Source organism: Apium graveolens, chromosome 7 (assembly GCF_009905375.1).
Source record: "Apium graveolens cultivar Ventura chromosome 7, ASM990537v1, whole genome shotgun sequence".
Classification (NCBI taxonomy): Eukaryota; Viridiplantae; Streptophyta; class Magnoliopsida; order Apiales; family Apiaceae; genus Apium; species Apium graveolens.
In genome coordinates, this window is record NC_133653.1 from 23707491 (window position 1) to 23732176 (window position 24686).

General features: G+C 33.6%; 3 protein-coding genes across 3 annotated transcripts; all 3 read right to left on the minus strand.

The window, feature by feature from the left end:
• Nucleotides 1-307: 307 nt before the first annotated feature.
• Nucleotides 308-3787, minus strand: LOC141675200 (uncharacterized). The gene is made up of 5 exons (XM_074481913.1): nucleotides 3134-3787; nucleotides 2508-2696; nucleotides 2131-2247; nucleotides 1475-1950; nucleotides 308-1133 (listed from the first exon to the last, which is right to left on the minus strand). Exons 1-5 carry the CDS (start codon nucleotides 3732-3734, stop codon nucleotides 519-521), a joined length of 1998 nt encoding a protein of 665 aa, XP_074338014.1. The 5' UTR covers nucleotides 3735-3787; the 3' UTR covers nucleotides 308-518.
• A 2128-nt stretch (nucleotides 3788-5915) lies between these two features.
• LOC141672425 (leucine--tRNA ligase, cytoplasmic) lies at nucleotides 5916-11113 on the minus strand. Its single transcript, XM_074479032.1, has 2 exons — nucleotides 10935-11113; nucleotides 5916-9333 (listed from the first exon to the last, which is right to left on the minus strand). Exon 2 carries the CDS (start codon nucleotides 9294-9296, stop codon nucleotides 6063-6065), a length of 3234 nt encoding a protein of 1077 aa, XP_074335133.1. The 5' UTR covers nucleotides 9297-9333; nucleotides 10935-11113; the 3' UTR covers nucleotides 5916-6062.
• A 1221-nt stretch (nucleotides 11114-12334) lies between these two features.
• LOC141671834 (putative arabinosyltransferase ARAD1) lies at nucleotides 12335-16089 on the minus strand. Its single transcript, XM_074478219.1, has 3 exons — nucleotides 15143-16089; nucleotides 13609-13974; nucleotides 12335-13094 (listed from the first exon to the last, which is right to left on the minus strand). Exons 1-3 carry the CDS (start codon nucleotides 16004-16006, stop codon nucleotides 12906-12908), a joined length of 1419 nt encoding a protein of 472 aa, XP_074334320.1. The 5' UTR covers nucleotides 16007-16089; the 3' UTR covers nucleotides 12335-12905.
• Between the last annotated feature and the right edge of the window lie 8597 nt (nucleotides 16090-24686).

The following is a 24686-nucleotide window of genomic DNA, read 5'->3' on the forward strand; positions in this document are numbered from 1 at the left end:
AAATGTCTCCGTCTTTGTAAACAAATTCAAATTCCAAATATGTTTCCACCAAGACTCTGAACTAAGCATATAAGAAGATTTAGCATTATCTTTCATTTGCAATGCTATTCTCTCATCACTATTAACAGCGTATGCGTTCTTTCAGTAATGCCATTTTGTCCTCCAATTCAGAACTATCATAACTAGTAACTACTTATTTGACTTTTAGAAAAAATCTTAAATATTAACAAGCTAAAATTCAATAACCCAAAACAAGTATCAGCAATTAGAAGAATAATTGTTACCAATGACTTGAAGACTCTCTTCATTGAGCAAAATATAACAGTGCAGACTGCACGTACAATGAGCGAGTTTTGTAGCATATACAAGCACTGGAGGAATGAAAAAACTCAAACTACAGTTTGAGAATACATGATGGGTAGATTTACATTAACCTGGATCTACTCATATACTGGTTTTGAATTTATTGCAGACACATTTTCTGAAACTCCCAACTCGGTATGCTAGCTGCCTAGCTGTTACGTTTCTTGGGTCCTGTAAGTGCGCGAATACCTTAAGACCTCCACCAAGTAAAACAAGACATCATATATGGAGTCCACGTAAACCAGACCCATGATAACACCACCTATAATGAGGCACGTGAGGTAATATGGAGGAAGATAGTCTTCGAGAATTAAGGCCTGAAGGAATGTGGTAATCGTAGAGCAGGAGGAGAGAAAAAGAAAAGAAATTGCAATTGAGTACTTTAGGGGCAATGAGAAGTACAAATCATCCATATTAAATCGTGATAGCTGAATAGACAAGAGAGTTGCCAATGCGAGTAATGAAGCAAAGAAAGTAAGCCCAACATATCCCAAAAATAGACTCAAATCATTTTTATGACCTTTATTGTCACCGTAGAAGAAGGGGTTGCCCTTATATTGATCAAAACCTCCTGGAATAGTAAAAACTGCTGCAAAACTCACAGTAGCAACCAATGCAGCCACAACCATTAGGCCCTGATTCATTTCTTTGACTGCACTCTCAGCTGCTTCTCGTTTACTTTTATAATCTTTTAGAAGTAAATCTTCTGCTGTATTTCTTTCAGTATTCCGCATATGCAATAGATGTGGAGAACAATCACGCCTTATACGCTGTCATCATGGACATTCAGAAAACAATTTTACCAACAGAATAACAGTTCAGTCAGAAAGAACAAACTCATGCTTAATACATTCCTATTAAGGTCATATAATTACAACATTTAATTGCTTAAATATATTACACATTTCTTCATTTGCAACCCCTGAGAACTTCATGGATAAATATGTTACTTGATTAAACAGAAATGCAAGTCAAGTGAGCAACAACTTGTGTGCCTTTTCCTTTCTGAATATATACTTCTCCCTTGCTCCAAAGTACTGGTTTTGTGTATGGTAACAAAATTAAAATCACCGTTGAATTTGTAACAATACTGTAATAGCAGAGTACATACCTGAAACCAAAAGACATCCCAGGCCATAAGGTTTGCTACTCCAAGAGAAAACTTAGTAACAATCTTTGTTTTTGTTGCGTGATGCAGTATTGTGTTTCCATCATTATCAACATCTAACAACATTCTGTCCTTGTTAATGGCAGAGCCTTTCAGCTTTTCATAGATATCACCACTTCTATGCTCGGCAGCAATGTGAAATACATTCTTTTGATCCTTATCAAAAGAGTTTGCAGCATCAGGAAAATACTTGAGGATTACCTCAACTAACTCAGGTATGCCCATCTGTATGGCTTGTATAAGCGGGTTTATTACTGCTTTTCCCTTCTTTTCTGGTGATGGTGACTCGTCATCATATTTATATGTTGGATCTGTGTAGCGACTCCAGTCTGTCTCCCTCTCTAGCAATTGTTTTGCAAGTGCTATTGCAAGCTTGTTCTTCTGATTTGCATCATCTATTGGTTGAATCCAAGGCCATCCTGTATAAAACAAATACAGACTTCGCTAGTTTCATTGTTATAAAATTGAAATACCAACTCCAAGGGCGAGAGAGCTTAATTAGAGATGTGCAGACGTAGTTGATTACTTGATTATACACCTTCGTTTGCACAAACATCTATATATATGGATAAATTTCACAGGAAGAAGATGGACTGTACCCAAAAAAGAGTCGACGAAAGGCAATCTTTTTATATCTTCTATGGTAGTAGTGACTTTTTTATCAGGATCAGCATCATCATCGCCAATCGTCTTTATATCATACTTGGATGGTAAACCTGCTTAGCACATACAAGATGAAAACTAGATCAGATATTGCACACATTATGCCACCATGGTCATATTTTTATCAGCATTTTCAGACACTGCAAGTTTAGACAAGATGAATGCTAAATGATATATACTCTAGATTTAGTGCAAGCAATTCTCTAACATTCAGATAAAAATAATATTATTCTTTTTTCAGGAAATGGAAGGACTAATAAAGTTTGTCATAAGATACATTTATAAACAGAGTACGAGTACACTGCACACTTACACTTGTAGAATAAAACCCTCAAAATTTGGAGAGGTATGAAGGATGTCTTGCCCATATTCGAAAATACGTAGACAGAATTGCTTTGGAAGGAAGATGGTGAGCCGGCCAGCAGATTTAGAGCAGTCTCCCCTTTGTTGTTACGTCTGTGAGCAAGTTCAGGAAGTTTAAATAATATCTTTGTAGCCGTACCTGTATTTTGTAGTACAGAGGTCAAAACTCAAAACTAGAAGCTCTGGTCGGAAGTTTTACAATACTTAAGTGTTGTGTATACTTCTCTTAACCGAAAAAAGGAACTAAACACTTGAAAAGACTAACTAAATTAGCAAAACACCTGCTAATCTTCCCAGTGATCCTAACTATTGTACTTTCCCTAGCTACCAAAAGTGGACAACAAACCTTCAATACTATATATAAACATTCAGAAACATAAAGGGCCTGAAACAGGAGTACCAGTAAGAACACCTATCATTTATCAGATATTCGATGACTCGTAGGTGAATTAGAGGATAGTAAAGTCTCAGTATTAATCCGTCTTAGAAAGTTGGCTTTGAGACTTGAGCTTTAATGCATTTTCAGAGCTGGAAATTTGCAAAAGAAAAATTAAGATGAAGAAAAGGAAAACATACGATAATATTCCCCAGTGATAGCAGCATGAAGAACAGTACATCCGTCATTTCTCTTTGTGGTGCAATCGTTATTGTTGTATCGCAGAATTGTTTGAAAAAGCATCATTTGCCCAAATGCAGCTGCAAGGAAGAGTGCTGTTTCTCCCAAATTATTGCGGATGGAAACTAAACTATCTTTCTTTGCCAAAATCGCCATCGTACAATTCTTACAATTACACATGGGAACTGGACAGCTGAGCATCGAAATCAACTCTTTTTCTTTGTCCAACAACAACACGGCAGCTTTGGCATTTCCACACCTTGCAGCTTCATGTAGTGCAGTGTCACCTCTTATGTTCTTTTTCTTGAGGTTTTCATAACTCTTAACTACATCCATCAAACTTTTCAAAGTTTCCTGGTTTCCACGGATAACCAATAAATGAAGAAGTGTGTTGCCTCGGCCATCTATAGGAGCTGCAGGTTCTTCAGTCCAGGAGTCGCGAAGAACCTTGATTGACTCTAGTCTTTCACTTCCGAATGTTAGACATGAGTAAACCTTGCTTCGTCGCCGCCTTAGTAAGGTGTTGTTTGATTGCCTTGTACCTTCTTCAATCTCTTGCATGGTACAGCAAACTTCTTAATTACTAGAGATGCAGTATTAATCTTTGTGTCTGAAATATCTCCTATATCTAAAATGGAAATTATGGCCTATATATAGACTACACGAAAAAGAATAAAGTCTTAAGGATGTTTTAAGTTAAGTATTTTTTAATCACCTGGCGTTGTGATAATAATTCGATTTTAGCACAGTTCCTTGTGGCCTAACTTATTTCAGGACATTACAACTATATCTGGGATGTTATTTTTTTAATTAGGATCACCTGTTCAATTTTTCTGTAACCCTAGCTGCCAAGTACTGCATTAATATACCTATGAGTAAAAAATCATAACAGCTCTCGAAGTCTCGATCCTGAATAGGTCCATTGCATATATTTTTGTGAGATACTTCATGTGTGTAATAATATAATTCTTTAAAACTTTGGTCTGGTTGCTTAGTCTATAATTACTTAAAGTAAAACTGAAATACATGTGTTTCACATGAAACATGTTATTCATGTATAGTTCCTTAACATCTTTTGCGCAATGTATATTATATTCAGGTTTGGACCTTACAAATGTTCTGTAATAGTTTTAATCATTTGCCAGCGCCACAAAACAGAACACTCCAAGTAAAGAACTTACAAACAGTAGAAAGTTGAGGCAGTATTACCTGTAGGGAATACTGTGTGGGAATAACCTATGATTCAAGTAAAGAACTAGAAAACAACTGAAACTTGTGCTTGAAATCATGTTGAAAGTATCAAACGACATGTATATATCATCGTGATATCGTGATCTGACAAAGCGAAAGTTAAGATTAGAAATGAATAAACCGAGTAAAGATGCTGAAGTGCTGTTGTAAATAAGTTCTGAAGAATAATGTATGTACAAGACTACAAGCAACATTTAGATACCATTTGTTCTAAGGGTAATTTAAGGAATTCTACATGGGTGGCTTACTATAAAGATTAAGAGCATCTCCAACCGAATCCTAATTCATTACCTAAATATGATATAAAAAGTTAGATCCTAATAACTTGGAACACAAATAGGTGTTTTCATCTCGAACACTTTTTCTTTTACTTATTTCTTATTTAATAATTTATTAATGAAAATATTTTCCATCACTAAAAGTACAACATACCACGGAGAGAAAAAGAGAGTGTTTGTCATATTTTATAAGAACATACATGTTAGAACAATCTTAGTAGACTCCTTAAAAAATAAGGAATGAAGCATCCTAAAACATTGTGGAATGTAACGTAAGAATTTGAATAGTTAATCCAGTGGAGTTGCTCTGACATACTTATAAGTACGCCACTAATTTGGCCAAACCACAAAATTCTATTTAGTTATGTAACAAAATCTTATGATTAGGAAAGTAATTTGATCATGAAGTTCATAATATACTCGATAACTTTCACTTGGTCGTGAAATTATTAATGTACTTAAAAATGGATCATGGAAGCAGTTTGCAAAGCAGGCCTATGTAGACGAGCTCAATTCCGGTTTAAGAGACATAACAATCAACCTTAGGACCCTGCTGATCGAGAAGTATAATTATGCAACTGGAGCCATTTCAAAGTCTCCAGGAACTGACTATTTAGCAACAGTTCATTGTATGCAATTTCTGAAAACTGTGTATGTATCAAAACGTATCGTCTCCGGATTTGCTGACATGGATAATCTATTATATATCTTGGCAATTTGGTTTAAAGTAATTTGAGTTGTGTTTAACAATTTTGAGTTGTTATTAACAGTGCAGTTGATATTATGACTTCGTGGATATTAATACTATGGGGAAACACAAGTAAAAGCAAACAAAAGTCGATGCATCTAAATGAACAGCAAATGAAATTCAAACAGAAAAGTACAAGTAACACACCTTGTTTATAGGATTTGAGAAATACACTGCTAACAATTTGATGGCCTAGAGAGGGCTTCATCACAGGGGAATGTAAGATGGAGAATCGCTCTCTTCGGGAAGAGGGATCTGGGACATTGATGCTATAGATCATGGCCTGATACACTCCCAATTAGATGATGTTTTGATAGCACTGCCTTTGCTAATTTCAAATCAATTTCTGTCCGTTTGTAGTTTGTAATTTGCACACACAATATATAATTAGTTAGTAAAGTAGTAAAAAAGATCTAGTGCAGCAAAATCCTGTCATTTGTGCATCAAAAAGATAAACTAGCAGTATAAGTGTATAACCATCCATAACAAAATTCAAAGTGTCATATTGATTTGAAACAATCTACAACGTCAAGATTGCAAAAAGTTCTGATAAATTGAAACGAAACTGAAATTAAACTCTAAATATCACAGCCAAATATAAAAGTCTAGACATCACTCATTTAAGAATATGGCAGTAGGGTTTCCAGGGGATGGTGGATTCTGCTTCAACAGAGAAGCATTTGGACCAAGCTTCGCAATAGCATTGGGATCAGTAGGGGACAAGACTTCAACTTTCTCAAGACCTAACTGTCGCTGAATCAACTCAAGATTCTCCACAAGGACCTTGGTTTCACCAAATGGTAACTTGAGATCAAGGGCCTGAACACCAACAGCAGCTACCTCATCTTTCTTGAACCGCATGAAAGGCATACATTGCTTTTGAGTCTGCTTGAAATTACCTTCTGTCCCAACAGAAGTTTGCTGCAATGCCTTCAAGATTTCTTGATCTGGAGCAAAAGTACAGGTTTCGCTGTCAAACTTATCCCGCAGGATGTTCAAGCATTCTCTTTTCCATCCATCATATTGCTCGTTCACAAATATCAGGCCAACAGTGGGTTTGTTTTGACTTGATACGTTCGCCTTACCTTTTTTCGAACCAGATGCTTGCTTCTGAAGAAGCTTTCTCATTGTGACAATAGTATCTTGCAAATATTTGTTGGCCCTTTTAAGAGTTGGATCAGGTAACCCAGCTTCAGGCCAACCCGCCTTAATAGCAAATCCATCCTTCCTCAACAGCTCCTTCCACACATATTCACCATAATGTGGGCAAATAGGAGTGATCAACCTTGTTTGTACGTCCATAAAACGCCACAACAAATCGCGGTTCATTCCCGCAGACCCACAGGAAAGCCTATATTCATCTCTGGCAGCTTGAAGATCATAAAATCCAGTTTTTAAAGCTTCGCGAAACATAAAATCTTTGTAGTTCTTCTCTGTCATATTAACAGCAATATTGATTTCATTGGCAAAAACATGGTCTGCATAGCAAGGAGGACCAACTCGCAATGTGGATTCAGAAGCAAGAACCTCTTCCATCCATGCAACCTCTTTAGTCAACCTCAAAATAGCAGCATTGGCTGTTTCAAAAACGAAATTGGCATCGTCCATCCCATCCCCAGCATCAGCAAGAGAAAACCTGGTAGCATCAGCTGAGAACTCTTCGATTGCTTGTCGCAAAGTCCTAAAGTTTCCAGTAGACTTCGACATTTTCTCTGAATTCAACATAAGGTGTCCATTGCATCTGAAACCTCGAGGCCAGTGATCTTTGGGCATGAGTGCTGTGTGGTTATAGATGCAAAAGGTAAGATGATTTTGGATAAGATCCTTGCCCGAAACTCGGAGATCAAATGGATACCAATACTTGAACTCCTTCTTCATCTCTTCAAGAAGAGATGGTGGTAAGTTTGAAGAACTGGGGTACGGCCCATCACATAACAAGAAATCCCAAACCTCATATGTTAGCTGCTCTGGTTTTACTGAAGATGTATCAGTACCATACATATCCCCTCTCTGTAACAAATGGCATACAGTGTAATATGCCATGTAAAGTGTTGAATCGGACAAAGACTCCACAAGAAACTCCTCATCCCAAGGGATCCGAGTGCCAAGACCAAAACTACGAGAGCAGGCCCACTGATTAAGCCAACCCAAGGTGTGCTCGAAACCATGACGAGTCTCCTCAGAATAGAGATTCATCCCCTCCAAGCATCTTTCTGATTCCTTCTTCCAATTTTCTTCTCCATAGGTAATATACCACTGATCAGTCAAAGCAACAACACATTCATCTCCTGATCTAGACATCACCTTTTTCTCTGGCTCGCTGTAAATAACAGCTTGGCCACTCTCTAAGAGCTCGTTTCGGATCAAACTCTTCGCATCTTGGACTTTCAAGCCAGCATATTTTCCTTGAACCATTGTTCCTTCATAAAACCCTCCCTTGTAGATAATCTTTTTTGCAGCATCAAGCTTTTCTCTATCATTCTGACTTTGAATCTTCATATCTGTGCAGATTTTCTCAGCAGATTTATCTCCAAAATCTGGGTGGCTGATAATAGGAATGATTTCAAATGGCAAAACCCATTCATCTTCCACACCAAATTTGGCCCTAAAAGCGGGCTTCAATTTTAAATCCTGCAAGGCCATATAATCATCAGGAGAATCACTAGGAACACTTGTAACAATTCCAGTACCCTTATCAGTGAGAACTGACATCATGGGAAGAGAGTATATGATGTCATTAAATGCCAACGGAGATTTCAAAGGCAGACCAATCAAATCATAACCAGTCAACTCTAGCAAACAAGTTGGCTTCTGTGGAACCCGTGACAATCTCTGATATGCTAAATTACGGGCTGACTTTTCAGTTAGAATGAACACCTCTTCGTCGTTGATTTCAAACGCACCATACTTCCCATCTGGCAGCACCCAAGAATTTGTTTGCCCGTACATTGTCTCCGGTCTTAGTGTTGCTGCTGCAAGATAAACTTTTTTACCTTCCAAAGCTCCTAATTTTGGGGGGAACGGTGACACAACCTCCATTTTAATGAGAGTGTACTCCTGAGGATTAACCCCTTCACCTGAAGCTCGGTCGTGATCAGCACAGGGCTGGCCGTCGAATGGAGAGTAAATAGTGTATCTCAGGTCCTTCACAATTTTCCCCATGCCTTTCAATTTTAACATCTGCCACCTAACAAAAGAGTCAAAAAACGGGTTCATATCGGTCGTGATAAATGTACGCCTCCAATCACAGCCCAACCCAAAACTCTTCAGATCTTCAACAGCAAGAGGAGGGAAAAACGTTAACCAATAATAAGGATCCTGAAATTTCAAAATCTCAGAATCAGAAAGCCCATAACTTCTCATTATTTCCCACTGATACTTATCACCACCTGCTTTGGACACTGCTTTTGACTTCTTCCCCTTAAACTTATCAGGTGCACCCTCAACTTCTTCTGGTTTTGATGGCACTTCCTTTGGAGTCTCCTCTTCTGCAACAGGAAAGACAGGTGGATTGCCAAACTTCTGAACCTCTCGAGAAAGTTTATCAGCCGAGGCCTTAATTGGCATTCCAGTACAGTGAAAACCAAACGGCAACAAGACATTAGCACCTCTAAGCCTATGAAAGGCAGCAGCAAACTCAAGTTTTGAGAGAGAAAAAGCATGGCCCAAATGCAAGTTCCCATTCATATATGGGAAAGGGAAGTTACCAAAAAACTTTTCCCCCTCCTTCGGTGGTTCTGCTCCAGCTTCAGCCCGGAAAACATCATTCTCTTCCCATAACTTTCGAACTTGGGATTCAATTTCCAAAAGTTTGTCTCTCCGAGCAAAGCTCTTTCCAGAATCCATATCTTTTAGCAAAGTCTCACTTGAAAGTTGACAAAACCTGACAAAAAAACACACAATATAAATCCAAAAATTACAAATGTCTTAGTACTTTAAACCAAAACATTAACTAAAAAAATTCATATAACCTTTTGCATACATCACTAAAAACATCAAAACAAATCGAAAATCAGCAATCCGAGTTAAGATATAATCACTATAATGGGTTTTGTATCAAGATTAGTATATTCATTCAAAATTCAATGAGAACATAGAAGAAACTACCAGACAAAGTAAAGCTGCTACAATAAGAGAGTTTAACAAGAATGCAATGATTCAAACTGAGAAATCCATATGCAATCACTGATAACATCAAAATAAATCAAAACTTGGCAGACTGCGTAAAAGAGATAGGATTCTTACTATTGCTTGGTAAACAACTGGTTTACATTCAAGAATACAATAAGAACATACAAATAATAGTAAAGCCACAACATCATATTTGAAAAATACAAGTAAAGCTATTAAGATCATATTCTGAAAACATTCATCACTGATAAACATCAAACCAAATTAATAATCAGCAACTTGAGTTAAATACAATCATTATAATGGAATTTGTACACAAAAAAAAGGTTTATTAATCAATAATTAAATATGATTACAAGAGGAAAATACAAAAACCAAGTAAAAGCTACTAAATTAGAAGAACAAAAAAATAAAATTATATCGAATCATATTCTAAGAAATACTATACATACATCACTGCTAACAACAACATCGGAAAAAAAACAACAGTATCTAGATAACATGTTTTGTATGAAATTGGATCTCTACACAATTTAACAAGAACACACAAGAAAACAAGAACAAAGATAGATTACATCACCAAGAACTTTAAAAACCCAAGTAAACAACAAAAATTCATATTCTGAAAAACACATACGCAAACATCACCACCTAATAACATCAAAACCCATCTAAAACCACAAAAATTGAGTAGAAAAGATACAATCTTTATCATGGGTTTTGCATAAAACTAAGACATATTATTCACCAAAAACTTTAGAAATCCAAGAACAACCATAAAGATTAATATTCTAAAAAAACCCATAGGCAAACATCACTACTGACATCAAAACCCATCTAAAACCACCAAACTGAGTTAAAAAGACACAATCTTTATCATGGGTTTTGCATAAAAATCAAATCTTTATTCAAGAACTCAACAAGAACACATTATTGAAGAATTAAACATCAAAACCCATCTAAACCCACCAAATTAAGTAAAAAACACAATCTTTATCATGGGTTTTGCATAAAAAACTGAATCTTTATTCAAGAATTCAACAAGAACACATTATTCAAGAACTCACCATCAAAACCCATCTAAACCCACCAAATTGAGTAAAAAATATACAATATTTATCATGGGTTTTGCATAAAAAAATGAATCTTTATTCAAGAATTCAACAAGAACACATTATTCAAGAACTCAACATCAAAACCCATCTAAACCCACCAAATTGAGTAAAAAAGATACAATATTTATCATGGGTTTTGCACAAAAATCAAATCTTTAATCAAGAATTCACCAAGAACATACAAGAAAACTATAAACACAAAGTAAAGCTGCTACAAAGAAGGGTTTTATGTATATACCTTCGATTGAAAAAAGATGTATTAACAAAAGCCTTTGAAAAAGTGATGTGCTTGAAGCACTGAGACGCCACAATGTGTAGTGAGATATGGGGATGAGGCTGTTGCTGCAAATTCTATAAGTTCATAACCCTAGTATAGTATAGTCGCAATATAAGATGAGATTTATGTTTTTACTGCTTTTAATTTTTTGTTTTCTCCTCTTTTGTTTATATAAACGATTTGGCTATGCGTGAATGTAAAGTTTTCTTGGGCCTCAGATAAATAAATGTCCTAATTTTTAGTTACCCACTTGGGTGAAAATCTAACAAAAATTTGATTCGGACCAGAGGTGTATGGAATTTCGAATTCTTTTAAAAAATAATAATATGAAATTTGTATTTTAGCTATAAAATAGAAGTTAATATGGTTTGGGTTGATTGGGTTATGGTTGATTGGGTTATGGGATTAAATCAAAATTGAATTGAAATTCTTGATTTAACATATTTTAAAGTCAAATTCTTGACTATTAAAATCTAACCAAATCAAATTTAATATAATTTCTCGACATGATTATAATTAATATATTATATATTATAATCACTTAACAAAACAGTTAGTTTAAGATTTCACCCTAACTTATTATTTATTGTTATGAAAAAGGAAAAAAAACTCATTTTATTTTTTAAACAAAATTATATTATTTCAAGGTAGGAAGGTTAAAGAATCATCGGTTTTTGAAGTGAAATATATAAATAAAAAAGATATGGAAATGTGGAGAATTATTTCGAATATTAGAAACAAATGTAATGAAGAGAAATAATTTAATACGTAATATAAAATATTTTTCATATTAACAATTGGTTTCGGTTATTTCAATTTGAAAAGCAAAAATCAAACCCAATCCAATAATTTCATTTTCAAATTAAAAAACCAGAAATACACTCTATTGTTAAAAAAGCCGAAAAGTATATTTAAACTTTTTGGATCAACATAAGTTTAGCATAATTATTTTCGTTTAGTAGGGAGTAGTGCTAGACTTTTTCAAAATATTTTTAACCGTTATGTTGAATAATTGTTAATAATCAAATTTATTATATTTGACGATTACATATATATGTAAAATAATTTTTTTAATTAAATAAACGCACATAAATTATTATGAAAGTTATCAATTATTCAAGTGACACATCATCATTTCTTTAGGTAAAAAATTTTCTGAGTAAGTATATAAAATCATCCGGTCAATTGTGAATCCTAACACTTGCTAAAGTATCATTCTTATATAGAAATTGTCATAATTTGGGTATTTTTATGATTTTATGGCTATCAATACGAATTTATCTCTCAAAGAAAACATAATATAAACTTTTTCTAGAAAGCAGCCAGTTCAAGTTCCCTGGTACATAAAAAAAAACACAATATACAAGTTGCAAGTTGCAAGAGAAAATGCCTGAACTTTTTCTAAAAAGCAGCCAGTTCAAGTTCCCTGGTACATAAAATCCAGTTATCTATATCCTGAATACAAATTTTTGTTCAGAGAACTTGTAATCTATACAAATATTGTACTCTAGGCTAAAAAGGAATATAAGAGGCTTAGAAAAAAGATGGATCTTTTTAACTAAACCCTGCATGTACAACTCAACAACAGTTACAACAAAATGAATGAAAACTTTAACTACATTGGTTACATATATCACCTCGGGATCTCGTGGTGGAGCATGAACTACATAACAACAATAGATGTAAATTTAAGTAAGACCTGTGTATAGTGAACTAATTTGTTGCTCCCCTCGGGCATCAGCAACTACCCAAAGAATGTGTGCAGATAATTGGATCTAATCATCATCCCCATCTGATATAAAGTATATTTGAGAACGAGTCCAACCATCAACCCTCTCAACCAGAAATACAAAATCTTGCCGCGGGTAAGAACTTTATCAAGAGTCTTCGAGTAATGCGGAATATTTATATCAAAAAGGGAATGCAGGCGCATCATAACGTGGTATAAATCCCTGTCTTGTTTGAGCACAGACATGAGCAGTCTGGTTCGGTAAATTCCCTCTTTACAAGCCGTTTGTCACGATTGATCATCAGTTTAATAAGAGGAAGTTTTGAGGATACTTGGCGCCAGATCTCGTTGACTGTTCCATCTGGATCCTCGTACTCATAGTAATGTTTCACCTATTTACAAAATAAAATGTCCTTAGCTTTAACAGAATATATGTATTCCCTGAATAGATGTAGTACAAACTAAAGTTCATATAAATCTACTTCTAAAACAATTTCAAAAAAAACAAATATACAAGAGCTAACAAGATAGTTAATTCTTCTTTGCAATTCAAAGAATACATTTACCAAATGACTCCGACTGAAATTTTTATACACCACATATGCAATGGTTTACATGATTGAAAATTTAATATTAATAACTCTAATGGTGCATCTTGTACCATTTCTTCTAAAACCTTGTGTTCATCAATTATAGGAATTCAGAAATATAAAGAAAAAATACTTCTTTTGTCTCTTTACAAAATGCACCTTCACATTGTTTTACCCCTTTACAAAATGCATTCACATGTTTTTACCCCACTGTTCGTAATTAAAGTGCAATTGCAATCAAGTACAATTAACAGGCAAAATATATATATATATATATATGAAAAGTGATACAAAAAAATCCACATGTAGGACGTACCTTTTTCATTTCTTCTTGATATTCCAAAATCCTCTCAGGGTTAATACTCCGAAGCAACTCCACCAAGTACCCTGGCTCTACGGCAGATTTTGAATCGACAAAAACTGCAACCTTCTTGTAGTCTATGACTTCTTCAAAAGGTAACTCAATGTAGTCGCTAATTATCACTGGAACACACAAGCTCACAATAGCATCGAAGAGTCGACATGCTGATGGAGTATCACCAGCCGGATGTAAACAGAATTTTGAAGTATGCATTCCTTGTGTAGCCATACGCCGACTCTCTCTCGATTGTGCACCATGTTTTATAACAATATCTTTCTCATTTTCAAGTAATTTAAAAAGCATGTCTCGAATTTTTCCTCCCTAAAATGTCAATAGCATTAGTATGAAATCACGGCTGAGCAAATGCAGAAGAAAACCTCATACATTAGAAGGTTCACATGACAACATGCACGAATGCATCGGGTCCAGAATAACAATGAGCAGCTGAGAATACAATGACAAAAGCAATGACTATTGCCCTTCATGGAAGAGGACTACCAGCCCCCCCCCCCCCCAAATAAAAAAAAAAACTCAGAAAAGATGAGATACAATTAGGCTACTGATTAAAGTAAATATTGAAACCGAAGTTGGTGTCTTTAAATTCAGAAAGATCAATACAGTTATAAATATCTTTCAGTTTTATAGATCACATGGCATCATAGTCATCCCACATTCCTGATCATTAGTATGATATTTATTCAGATAATAAAATTTCGCACTAAAATATTTATTTTGTATTCAAGATGTCATTATAGGCAGGCGCAAAGTTTGACAGACACATGATATTGAAGTTCTTTTGTTCAGCATTAGCCAATAGGAACCACTTTGCATCTTGAAGAAAAGGTAGTAAACGTAACAGTAGTGTTTATATTGAGATAGGAAAGATTACTTCAGTAATCACTCCTATACACTTAACTTCGACTTGCTAAAATCTAAAATTTTCATGAACTTGAACGTACAACCCATAACAGAGGACATGCAATTAAAGCCAAATTACATCATTTTACTTTTACTTATACAACTAAATCTTTCCCAGCTACTCTATCAGCGCCATATTTCTCGCAGCACCCTATTTAAAATAGATATGCATAAGCAAAACACAATAATTAAATCTAATAAACTCAACTAAGTGCCTTATTTTTCCTAACTACTATATTTTTAGCATTACCCTATTTGCAATGCAATTACAACCCCATTCTTTGAGATGTAAGGTAAGTGTTCCTACTGAAATGAAGTCCACTGCTATGCTTCCTCAATTTAACTTCAGAACCATCTTATACTTGACTGTCTAAGAAATTTCTATCAATTATTTACTAGGTAACCATTGGATCATCAGAATAGAAAATACTACCTGATCTACTAAATCTTTAGGCAGCAAATAAAGTTTCAATCTTTTTACTGATCAAAAAACTAAAGCGGCCAAATTTAACATATCAAAACCAAAGTATGAATGGTTTGGTAAATAACAATTCTTATTAACAACAATTACCTCCTTCCGATAACGATTGCCCATAAAAAACAACAAAGATTTCCGATTCTCAACACCAACATCACCCTTAAACGTATTAATCCGATGTGAATAAGGCAATATGACATCCTTAACCAACGAAGCCTGATCACGTCCCAACCTCCCGAAATCCGAGACCAACAACACTCCATTCTTCACTTTATCAACCACCTTATACAAAGCATTAGGATCCTGACAAATAAACACATGATCCCACCCATTATTCCTCTTCCAAAACACCTGATCCTCCAACCACTCAACCAACTCTTCTTGCATCACCTCATCACTATACTCCACACTGGGCCCCACTGCTCCACCTGGCCTAATAGGATTCACCACCAAACTCAAAGACGAGAAAAAGGGCACATAGAACAAATCAGCCTCATCCGGATCCACAACCCGGATCACAGGTGACCCGACCCGCTCCAATCCGGGTCGGGTCAAATCATTAAAAAGATACCATTCAGCAGGATGCTGATTACCAGGATACTTAAGCTTCAAAACATCCCCATTTCTAGCCTTAGCATAGCTCTCAATAACCCCATAAGTAAACTTCCTAGGCAAATCATACATATAAACCCTAACCTTTTTTACCCCCAATTGACCATCAAAATTCAATCTTTTTTCTTGAATATCAAAACGGGTCGGGTCAGAATCATCCTTAAAAGGACTAATAATTAAAAAGGCGAAAAGGGCTAGAAGAATTAAGACAGTAAACAAAAGGGTTGGCTTCAAAAAAGCCTTTCGAGCCATTTTGTTGAATAAAATTAGGGTTTTTACATTTGGGGGTGAAAGAGTGAAGAATGATGATGAGTTGGGTGATTTTGATTTGGGTCTTTGATTCATTGCTTGATTTATGATTATTGCGCGTGTGTTGAACGTGCACGTAGCGGAGAAAGGGGAGAGAGTAAAGGGTTTGTATGTATAATGTATGTATGTATACACTTTATTAGACTGTACTTACATGTTTGAAAGAGATTTTTCTTTTGTTTATACATGTTTGAAAGAGATGTTTTTGACTGATTTTAGTTGTTTTAGGACAGGGTTTTGGTTATTTTTTGATTAGTTATTGAATTCTAATTTATTTGTAAAAAATGTCAAGACTTGGCGACTAATTAAGCTAATGAGAAGTATGGTTATAAAAATTCACGATTTTATCAATTAATATTTTAAAATATATATCTGAATTCTGAAAATCGATTAATTTCTATGCATTTTTCTTCATCCATATATTGAAAATAAATTATTCAATATAAAATAAAATTTCAATAAAATTTAATAACTATCATTTATGTAATATGATAAATATAAAAATAATTTATAAATTATTAATAAAATAAGGGTGTTAAATAAAATATAGAGAATTTACCAAAAATACTACTTTTTGTAAAATTATTTACGATTTTATTAACTTTCGAAAAGATTTGAAAAGTACTATTTTGCTCTAAAAATATTTGCAAAAGTACGATATTGCAGAATAGGTTGTGCTTTACACTGAATTTCGGGTTGCATTTTATGTTGCATCATACGTTGTAAATATGGTTGCAATTTACAAAACGTATATTTGCAATTTTTTTATAACTTCAAATTGCAAACGTGGTTGCAAAAATGGTTGCACTTAATTTTGCAAATATATTTAAAAAGTTATAGCATTTTTGCAAAAATTTTATAAAACTTAGGTATTTATAAAAAAGTTCTCTAAAATATAATCAATATCATCGATTTTTGTAAACTTGGGTATTCCGATTCTGCGATTAACCGATCTCATCCGATAACCGATTTTTATAACAGTGAAATCATAATTTCATCAATAAATTAATAATTATATAAATAATTTATAATTGTTATTACTTAATTTATTGATAAATCAGTCAATTATTTTTAACTTTTTTCCCAAAGTTAATTTGCAAATTTGTTATGGTTTCAAATTTCAAAGACATGTTTTGTTACCTTTTAAATAAAGTTTTCTAGTGTTCGCCGAGAAGCTTTGAAATATTTGTATCTTGTAGAAGAAGATAGAAAAGGAGAATGTATAAACTCTTATATACATAATGAAATGTTGTTACTGAATTAAAAATGAGCTCAAGTCTACTTTTATATTTACATTGATACTTCCTTACTAGCTAAGTAACATTTGTTACTAACTTTTCTTCTAGAAACTTTACAACTGTCTTATTCATGTTTGACTGAATATCAGCTATATTATTGTCATCTCCTTGCAAGCTGGCAGTCAGATACAAATCGAGAATGCCAAGCTTGGACATTAAATAGCGCATTACATAAGATGTAATGGAGTTAGTAAAGAGATCAACAGGCTCATACTTAGAAGCAAGATATGTAGTCTGAATGACACCACTAAGAAGATTTTCACGAACGAGATGACAATCAATTTCTATGTATTTTATTCCTTCATGAAATACACAGGATTGGAGGCTATATACATGGCACATCTATTATCACGAAATAAGGTAAATGGTTCCAAAGAACAAACCCCCAAAGCACCAAATAAATTCAGAAATCAAGTAAGCTCACAACATACTTCAGCTAATGCACGATACTCTGCTTTAGCAGAGGAATGGGATACATTAGATTGCTTCTTAGCTTTCTAGAAAGTTAAAGAATTACCAAGAGTCACACAATAGTCTGTCAAAGATCTCCTAGAAAGAACACACCCTCCCCAATCAGAATCAGAGAATGCAGATAATTTGAAAGGACTAGTATCAGAAAGGAACACTCCTTGCCCAATAGTATGTTTGACATAACGAACAACTTTAAAAGCAGCATATAAATGGCTCTATCGAGGTTTGACTAGGAACTTAAATAAAACATGAACTGAGTAATACAAATCAGGACGTGTTATGGTCATATATATGAAATGACCCACCAATCGCCTGTATGCAACATGATGCATCAAGTAAGGAGAAGAATCATCTAATAACAGAGTGTGATTTTTATCCATTAGAACAAGAGATGGATTAGCAGCAACAAATCTCACATCTTGAATAATATCAAGAGAGTACTTTCTTTGATTAAGATAAAAGCCCTTATCTGATCTGGCAATTTAAATGCCTAAAAAATACTTTAAAAACCCTAAATCTTTGATTTTGTAATGAGAAGCCATAAATGCTTTAATATGAGCAATAAGTTTGATATCATTTCCAACAACAATGATATCAACGTAAACTAACACAACAACTAAGAAATCACCATTCTGATAAATGAACAAGCTATGATCATCATGAGTTTGTTTAAACCCATAACTAAGCAGAAAACATAACAAAATTTCTTGGATCAAACACGAGGAGCTTGCTTTAATCAATAGATGGACTTGATTAAACGACAAACGAAAGACCTAGAATGATTAGCTGACATAAATTCAGCAAAAATAACATAGCCTGGAGGAATAGCCATATATAACTCCCCTTGTAACTGGTCATGTAAAAATGCATTTATTACATCCATTTGTGAAACCAACTAGTCATTTACTGCAACAACTGATAAAAGAGCACGAACTGTAGCCATTTTGGCGATAGGAGCAAACATATCAAAGTAATCCAAGCCCTCAATTTGAGTAAAATCATGAGCAACTAATCTAGCCTTATAACGATCCACAATACCATCAGATTTATACTTGACCTTGTATAACCATTTACAGCTGATAACCTTTTTACCAATGGGTAATTCAATAATTTTCTATGTATTATTGGCTTCAAGAACAGCTAACTCAAGTTTCATGGCTTCACACCAAACAGGATGCTTACAAGCATCATAATAAGAGGTTGATTTAGGAACAACAGATACATTGATAGCAAATGCTTGATAAGAAGCTGAAAAATTTGCATAGACAGAATTGACAATTTTCATGGTAAAAGGAAGGCCGGTAAAATCCTGATAATTAGCAGAAATAGTTCTATGTCTAGTAGGCCCAGCAACTATAGCAGGAGTAAAAGACTCATCAGGTGATGAATTAGATGGAGAAGTATCAGATTGAGAAGCAGGAGACTCAGTGGGATTGAGCTGAGAATGTTAAATATAAGCAAGAGGGACATAGTGTGAAGAATGTATATTAGTTAAAGGATCATCAAGCACTGATAGTTGAGGAGAAAATAAAGGTTGGGAGACACTAGTAACATATTTGAAGGGAAAAGACTCTTCAACAAATATAACATCTCTAGACAGAAACACTTTTTTAGTAGTCAGAGTTAATCACTTGTGTGCTTTCTTGGCAAAAGGATAACCCAAGAATACACACCTATGAGCTCTATCTGCAAACTTATCCGGCCTTATGAGGAGTAACATTGGTAGCATAGCATAAAGAGCCAAAAACTCTAATATGAGAATAAGAATGAGGTTTATGAAATGTAACCTCCTAAGGTGTCAGACCATGAAAAAGTTTAGTAGAAGTTCTATTTAACAGATATGTGGCAGTGAGAATGCAATCCCCCAAAAAACTCAAAGGAGTGGATGCCTGAAGTCTTAAAGCTCTGGATGTATTAAGTTTTATTTTGTGTTTTCTCTGCACAACTCCATTTTGTTGTGGAGTGTACACACAACTTTTCTGATGAACAATTCCCAATTGAGACAATTGAGTTTGCAGAGTATTACTCAGAAATTTTGAATCATTTTTCAGACTTTATGGTTTGAATATGAGTTTTGAATTGAATATGGATGTAAGTAATAAAATTGAGTAGCAAGGAAGATACTTGACTTTTATCATCAAACAAATATATCCAAGTAGTTCTAGATTTATCTTTTACTATAGTCAAGAAATAGCTACAATTATTATGGGTTTTCTTGTGATAGGGACCCCATACATCTATGTGTATGAGCTGAAATAACTCAGTAATAACTATTTGACTATTAGAAAAAGACAATCTATGTTGTTTAGCCAAATGGCATGTATCACAATCATGAAATTTGATTACATTATCATACATCGTTTTGGGTAATATTCATTGAAGAAATAGAAGGATGCCCTAGTCGAGCATGCCAGAGATGAGTATTGTCTATTACAGAACTATTACAAGAAACGGATGCTGAAGAATGAGCAACTGAAATTTGAGAAACAGGATTCTGAAGAATGTAAAATCCTCCATGAAAGCTACCAATTTTTTTGCTTCTCTTCAAGGAAAAAAATTAAAGAGTATAAGTATCTTTAGTAAAAGATATCTCTTATTGAGCAAATTGAGTTAATTTTGGAATAGAAATCAGATTATACTGAAAACTGGGCACAAATAGTACATTAGTAAGAATAATAGAATAATGTAGTTCAACTACACCAACATTAGTAACTGAAGTAAGTTTACCATTGGGTAAGTAAAGTGTAACATTAACAGCCTTTACTGATTTGAGAAGATTAAGGTGAGGTGTTATATGATCAGTGGCACCAGAATTCAAAATCCACATGTCTGAACTAAATGTCATAGTGTTAAGAGCTAACAATCAAAGTGCATTACAGATTTACAGTACCTGCCAAATTAGAAGTAGAAGGAGAAGATCACACATTGGAAGAACTAGCGTGATGAGTAGTTGATGAGTTCAGCTCCTTAAAACTAGATTGAATCATGCTCAACATATACTGATAATGAGTATTTGTAAAACCCCCATTAGCAGTGGTAGATCCAAGATCATCCTTAGAACCAGTATTTGACTGCAAACCTGTAGATTCATTGTTCACAGTATAAGCATGAGCACTATTTGTAGTAGCTTGTTTATGATTTCTAGGGTTTGGTTTCGACTTGCCATAAATTATGTGCCACTCAGGAAATCCATAAATACAGAAGCACTTATCTCTATTATGTCCAATCATTTGATAAAAGTCACAATACAAAGTTGACTCTGAAACCTTAGCATTAACAATCTTTCCATTCTTTTTATTAGCAGTTGCTTTCTGAAAACTCTGAAAACTCTGAGTCTTGACAGACATGGCCACACTATCAGGACCACTAGAAAACTTATAACCCCTCTGACTTTTTTCTTGAAGTAAAACACTGTAAGCAACACTTAAAGTAAGAGTATGAATCATTAAGAGAATATGACCTCGCACACCAGTATACTGATCACTTAATCCCATTAAGAACTAAAAAAGTTTAACATCATTCAAATACTTCTCAATTTTTATATTATTTTCACGACTACATTTTCCACAACTACATCTAGGCACATCAGCCAATTCATCTAACTCATCATTCAAGGTTCTAAACTTAGTAAAATAGGCAGATATATTCATATTACCCTGAGTTAGATAGGCTAATTCCTTTCAGAGATTAAACGGTTTAGGTACTTTTTTCTGAGAGAAACGCATAACCAGATCATCCCATATAGCCTTAGCAGTGTTCATATACATCACACTTTGTCAAATATCAGGAGAAATAGTATTCATTAATCAGAAGATAACAACATCATTACAGCGATTCCAATGAATCAAAGAAGGAGATGTGAGAGCAGGTTTAGCACATGATCCATCAATAAAACCTAGCTTTAGCTTCGATGAAAGTGCAATTTTCATAGAATGACTTCATTGACTATAATTCTGATCAGTCAATGTAACAGTGATAAAAATCATACCTGAATGATGTGATGGATGTAAGTAAAAATGATGATTAACATATATTATTGTACCAGATGTAGGAGCAGAGTGTTATGTAGCCATGAAATTGCTTCAAGAATCAACACTTGTATCACACAATTACTCAAACAGATATTGATCGTGACTCAGTATTTCTAATAGCTGTACAAATTCTCGAACAATCACCGATTCGAGAAGAAAAGTAATACGCAAATACGAAGTCAGATTTGATGTAAGGAAGATAAAGACAAAGATGAAATTGAAGACGTAATTGCAGAGTGTTAATGACAGAAACGAAGCTCTGATACCATGACAGATTTGTATCTGTATAAGAAGATAGAAAAGGAGAATGTATAAACTGTGATTTACATAATGAAATGTTGTTACTGAATTAAAAATGAGCTCAAATCTACTTATATATTTACATTGATACTTCCTTACTAGCTAAGTAACATCTGTAACTAACTTTTTTCAAGAAATTTTACAGCTGACTCATTGATGCTTTACTGAATATCAGCTATATCGTTATCAAGCTTAGTTCCGAAATTTTTATTTTTTTCTACCCATAAATAATTATGGACATCCTTAGTGCACTATGCACTGCAAAGAACGCCTGTTTGGATACCATCATTTCATTTGAAATGATGGATTTGATTTAATTACCTTGTTTGGATGGATTAAAAAAAATTGGATTTGAATTTGGATCAAATCAACCTATTTAAAATTAAAACACATACGGGAAAATTTGAAATAACAATTTTATAACTGTCATTTGAAATTAAAAGTAACCCCGTTATCGCAAGACACTCTCTCTCGACTCTCTCTCTCCCCCTCCCTCACCCTCGTCCCTCTTTCCCTCTCTTTACTCTTTCATTCTTATCACCACCGACATTAGGTGTGACACATATACATAACACCCGATTGATTTTAAAATATATGTATAATACCTAATTGATCAATGTTATCACATACATACACATATATAAACAATACTAGAATTTTTTGCATGTTGCCCTTGATATTTATAAATTAAAATTTAAAATACAAACTTTTCCTTTTTTATTTGGATAAAAGATTATTCAAAGTAAAAATTGAAAACCAATTTTAATCGACTTATTTAGATGATGAATTTTTATCGACTTAAACTGAATTGAAATATTATTTAACAGAGACTTTTCGACATCACCTTTAGTGATACCTCGACTTTGAATTAAATACTTCCTTCGGAATTTTTTTATAATTTTTATCAAAAATAATTAAAGTATTGTATATTTATATGTTAATATACATAATTTTTGAGCTCATAACCAACTAAATTATTGTTAAAATAAACACTATTTTATTTTTAATTTTAATATAGAAAAGACAATATACGTGTTTTTGCACAATATTTTGAAAAATCATTTTTTTGTAAATGAAAACTAAAAAAAACATAATTTTGCAAAAATAACTTACAAAAATCATGTTTTAAAAAATCTCTAATATATAACTATGGTGACGGTGTAGGGACTCCGTAATGGAAATGTGCATTTACACATAGTCTTAGTGTTTACATACAGTGCAGCCTAGCTAATTTTGAACAAAGAAGAAATTTTTTGAGGAATTAACAAAATGAAACATTAATATAATTTACCTAGTAAATTATAAAAAATTTAATAAACAACCTTATCAACTAAAATCAAACTTTCCACTACATAACAAATATCACAAAAAGGAGAAACGGATAATATGAAAAGAAAAAAATAAAAGAGAAAGAAAGGCATATCAAGGAGCATATAATATTTAAAGATTTGAGCCGACTCTTTAATCTTTCATAGGCAATAAGTAGTAACTGTAGTTTCAATTCCCACGGTAGTGAGCTGATGGTTAATTATGTTAAACAAACTCGTTGCAGCATAATATCAAATAATTGTGAGTAGGTTGTAAAATATATAAAACACCGTTGAATCCAAATCAAGAAAGAGAAGATATTTTAGAGAAATATTAACAATCACTAATCATGGGTCAAAACATGGGTATATCAATTGGTTATTTGCAAATCGAGAAGAACAAATCAATTACAAAGATCTACATGTCAAAAACATAAACATCTTTTATTCAATCATTCATTGTAAAATTTAAAAATTTCGATAAATAGATAGATAAAGTTAACATAGGGAGGTCATATCAATAGAGAGAACTTATGAAAGATTAGTATTTTCAAAGAAAAATTCATTATTGTTACCTTACTATGACCATTCGACTCATCTTTAATGATGCAACCAGAGTGCTAGCATCAATATTACTCTCACAATTGTCAATGGAGACATCAACAATTACCAACTGATCAACAATTAATTTCTTACAATGTCGCAAACACTAACAAATCAGATATTAATAAACAGTAAAAAATCAGCCTCTTTGTGCAAAACTCTTGGCATGAGTCAACAAAAGAGAGAAGCATGCTGGATATATTCTAGAAGCTACTTACTAATTAACTCTAATCACCACAATTAGTTAAATCTAGTTATGTTTCACTTTCTCAAAACTTTTGCTTAGTCGATTAAGCAATCATAACTTAAACACCATTGCACACACACAACATAAACAATACACACATAAAACGTACATATGATGATATATTTTTTTATTGTTATACTATACTTGGAACAATAAAATTTATTATGCGTATAATATATATCACTACTAACTTAAAACCAATTATCATGATTAATTACATTTAGTTTGTTATGTCAATTAAACAATCAAAAAGTCAAACTTAAAAGTATATACATTATACAAATTGATCACACACCTGAATATGGTGTCTGATAATTGTTTAAACACAACAATTGCTACCTCAACACACCTCCCTGGTCTCACAACTGGAAAACAAATAAGAGGCTTGTAAAATTCAATAGGTGCCATAACCTCACTAAGTTAACAAACTTAGATTTAAAGAAGAAATGAAAAAGAATC